This window comes from Limulus polyphemus, unplaced genomic scaffold (genome assembly GCF_000517525.1).
Source record: "Limulus polyphemus unplaced genomic scaffold, Limulus_polyphemus-2.1.2 Scaffold4631, whole genome shotgun sequence".
Taxonomy (NCBI): Eukaryota; Metazoa; Arthropoda; class Merostomata; order Xiphosura; family Limulidae; genus Limulus; species Limulus polyphemus.
Genome location: NW_013670241.1, coordinates 31,363 through 35,380, shown reverse-complemented (window position 1 = coordinate 35,380; position 4,018 = coordinate 31,363). Strand labels below are relative to the sequence as shown.

At 31.4% G+C, this 4,018-nt stretch overlaps 1 protein-coding gene across 4 annotated transcripts in view; it reads left to right on the top strand.

Annotated features, from left to right (window-relative positions):
* LOC106471450 (casein kinase II subunit alpha) overlaps positions 1–4,018 on the top strand; it is a 37,192-nt gene that overhangs the window by 6,946 nt on the left and 26,228 nt on the right. For all 4 annotated transcript variants that reach the window (XM_022400059.1, XM_013932054.2, XM_013932053.2 and 1 more), the window contains exon 4: positions 2,882–2,983. In XM_022400059.1, coding sequence (XP_022255767.1) covers positions 2,882–2,983 — 102 coding nt within the window. The remainder of the gene's footprint in view (positions 1–2,881; positions 2,984–4,018) is intronic.

The following is a 4,018-nucleotide window of genomic DNA, read 5'->3' as shown; positions in this document are numbered from 1 at the left end:
GTAATGATTCTACTTGGTCTGGTATACTTTACTGTTTTGTAATGATTCTACTTGGTCTGGTATACTTTACTGTTTTGTAATGATTCTACTTGGTCTGGTATACTTTACTGTTTTGTAACGATTGTATTTTATTTGACATGATATGTTTCATAATGTACAGAGTTACTTTAGTCACTGTTAGTTAAAGGGTCTTTAAGGAAGACTTTGAAATAAATTAAGGGACTACCTAAATACAAACTTAAGAATTGCTGGATATCCTAAAATTCTTAATCAGTAATAAGTATTGATACATTAGTGTTTTAAATAAATAGAGTAATTGTGTATTTAGTGAAATTAAGCAGCTACAAATGTGTCATCCTCTCACCATGTTAGGGAAAGTGTTTCAATTAATATTGTATCTTGACTTTAACTGACATTCTTGAACATGGCTTTAACATATATACAAGCATAAACTCATTGGATGATAATCATTTTTTTATGAGGGCTTGTTTTGCCAAGGTTATTTTTCCCTTAAATTATTAAAACATTAGCTGTGACTCACAAAACATTGGCAGTAGTTTTCATGCCTTCACTTGAATTTTCCTTATTCTGTCAGTTTCAAGCACGCCATTTAAGCTTTGCTTTCTTGCATGCATTATGTGTTCGATCGATAAATCCTGATCTGTTAGAAAACCATTTATGCTGTCAGACAAACAAACTCATGTAGACATTACTTTATTTAATAAAACTATAATAGTGTACAGAGTAAGAAAGAGTTCAGTGTATGATATGGTTTTACAAGTTGTAAGAAAGAAACTAAAAAAATATATAACCCATAGTCAAGAAAAAAGTAGTTAAAAGCTGTTTATAGCAGACTGTGAAATGATCCAAAGATAATTTATTGCAAAGTAAAGTAAATATAAAGTTGTAATGAAGACAAACTTAGCTGAATATGCAGAAATGTCTAAATGCATGTTCACAAAGTGATAAGCGTATGGTTTTGAACTAAATGCACATGCATATTTTAGACTTAAATAAGTCCAGAGAAATTTTATTTAGTGTAATGTTAATTTTTTTTAGGCAATTATGTGCAGGTTAAGTGTTGTTTATGTGAAATACTTTGCAAATAGAAAAAATAAAGTTGCAATCTAAGCTAGTTGTCACATGATGACAACAACATTGTGCCATTGTGTAGCATACTCATTTTATTGAAAAGCCAATATGCAATCCAGACTCCTTGGACAAAGGCTTTTTTAAAAATATTAGGTCGTCAAGAAATTGATGTTGAGTTTTGTTACACTTTCATTACCCCCTCCCAAATGTACATCAAGTATAATAGTTAAACAAACCACCTAAATGTCACGTTAGTGTAGTCTACATAACATGTAAAGTTTAGTATACTCTAATCCCTTATAATGATGGCTCACGATGAGACGCATTCAGCATGTAATGCTGTTTGAATACAAGAAGGGAAACAATGCCTCTATAGCCACAAAGAATATTAAAGAAGTTTATGGAAATGTTTTGAACATTTGTAAGTGTCAACGATAGTGTAGCAAATTTCGTTAGCCTTAAAAACTGTGATGGCAGGGGCTGACATGTTGGAATTGATATTGATGTTCTGTAGATGCTTGTTAAGTCTAACCCAAGGCAACACACTTGTGAAATGGCCCTGAAATTGCATGTCTCTCATGAAACAATATGTAAACATCTAAGAAATATGGGAAAACTCCATAAAGAAGGTGTTTGGGTGCCTCACGAACTCTCCGGTGATAATCGTTTCCAACATGTGAACATTGCTTCGTCTTTTCTGGCCTGTAACGCGCGTGAACCATTTTTGGACAGAATTGTAACCAGTGAAGAAAAATGGATTCTCTATGCATATATTAAACACCAAAAACAATAGCTCAGTCCTAGACAAAAACCACGTCTGACCCCAAAACCTGGACTCCATCTGCAGAAAGTGATGCTTTGCATTTGGTGGGACATCAAAGGAGTAATTCATTTCAAACTCCTCATTCCACAGCTAACTATCAATGCAGAGATATATAGTCAGCAACTGGAATGTTTAAATCAAGCTCTTCATCAGAAACGCCCTTCACTCGTCAATCAGAAAGATGTTTTTCTTCTCCATGACAATGCATTTCCACGTGTGGCACATTTGCAACACAAGATTATGAAGTTGGGTTGAGAAGTTCTCCCACACCCACCAAATTTTCCAGATATAGCATCATCAGATTATCATCTTTTTTGTTTGCTGCAACACCATCTTAAGGGGAAAACATATGCAAATGTGAAAGGTGTTAAAGAGGACATCGACATGTCCTTTGCTTCAAAGTCAAGTAATTTCTTTAATCAGGGCATTAACAATCTGATTGTAAGATGGAAAAGCATCATCGATAAGAATGGAGACTATTTCATTTAATAAACGTTTTGTTTTGATATATAACTTGTTCAGGTTTTTTCATCTCAAAAAAAGCAACATTAATTTCTTGATGACCTAATATTAGATTCATAGTGTTTGATCAAAAAATTTGGAAGAAAAAGTTCTGGGCAGACAAATGCAAACATATTATTTGTATTGATACTCAAAATTTTCAACTTACAGATTATAGTTTGTACTTAGCAATGCTTCTATGTAATAAATTGCAGAGTTAATTGATTTAGCTTGTTTCCATTCCTTTTGTTTCTTTGTTTTAAAATACATTATGTTTGGTTTTTGTAGCTAATATGAAAGCAAGAAACGTGTATGAAAAAAATGATGAAAGTAAAGTAAGTCCATGCTTATCCTTGGAAAAATACTTGTATGTGTACAGTCCAAATTTTAGCAAGTTATTTTTGAAGGCTGTATTTGATTTTTTCATTAATATATAATGCTTCTCTTTCTTTTTTTTTATCTTAGCCTGTGAAGAAAAAGAAAATAAAGAGGGAAATAAAAATTTTGGAAAACCTAAGAGGTGGTCCAAACATCATTGCTCTGAATGCTGTTGTAAAAGATCCTGTGGTGAGCTTTATTTTTATGTGTGCTGTTGTCTTAAGGTTTAACCCTTTCACAATGGGTTTGTGTATTTTACACAACCTTGTAAGTAACTTGTAACCATGAAGGTATATATACTATAACTCTAAAATTACTTAATGTATGTTCACAAAATTTTATTAGACAAAAAAAATCAGATTTTTAATTTTGTATTTTCACTAAAAATTTGTTAGTAAATATATGGAGTCAGTGTTGACTATTTCAAGTGCAAAATGATTTTCTTGTTAAGCTTAAAAATACTTTTATTCATCTGAAAATTTTCATATTTCATTTGTGTAATCTAAAATTTCTGAAATAAATATCAAATGTTTTTGTGTTTTTTTCCAACAAATTTTTTTAGTTATTATTCTCTATCATAAGTATATATGGTCGATTTGACCAACCTCGTAACCACCATAAAAAATTAGGAAATCTATTTCCCGTTTTTCTTTCTAGAATGACTTTACATTGTAACAGGAAACCACAGTTGTTTATCGTAAATAGCTTAAAGCTCATAACAGTATAGATCTATTTATATTTAATAGTTTTGTTTCCCTTTGAACCATGTTTAGCTAATATTCCCACCACACAAATTCTAAATCTCTGTGAACATGTAGCTTACATTACTGTATCAAGTTACATAATACACGAGCATTGCTCATGAAAATTTTTTTTATTTATTTTTTCATTATCTAACCTGATTCTTACATTTTAGTTACTTTTATGATAATAAACAAGCTGAGGCATCCATCCTACATCCGAGGGCATAAGGACTGAATGTAAAGCATGAACTAATAAATTAAATCAAGAACTTGTATTTATATGTATAATTTATTTCACACCTATTTGATATCACACTTACTATATTTACACTTACAGAAGCAATGTTACAATTACTTTACTAATCCCTCTCTACAGCCTCAGTGTTTGTTGAGTGCTTCTTGATGGACCACATCAGATACTTTATCTACACTTACAGAAACAGTGTTACAATTACTTTACTTTCCTTTACTAATCTCTCTC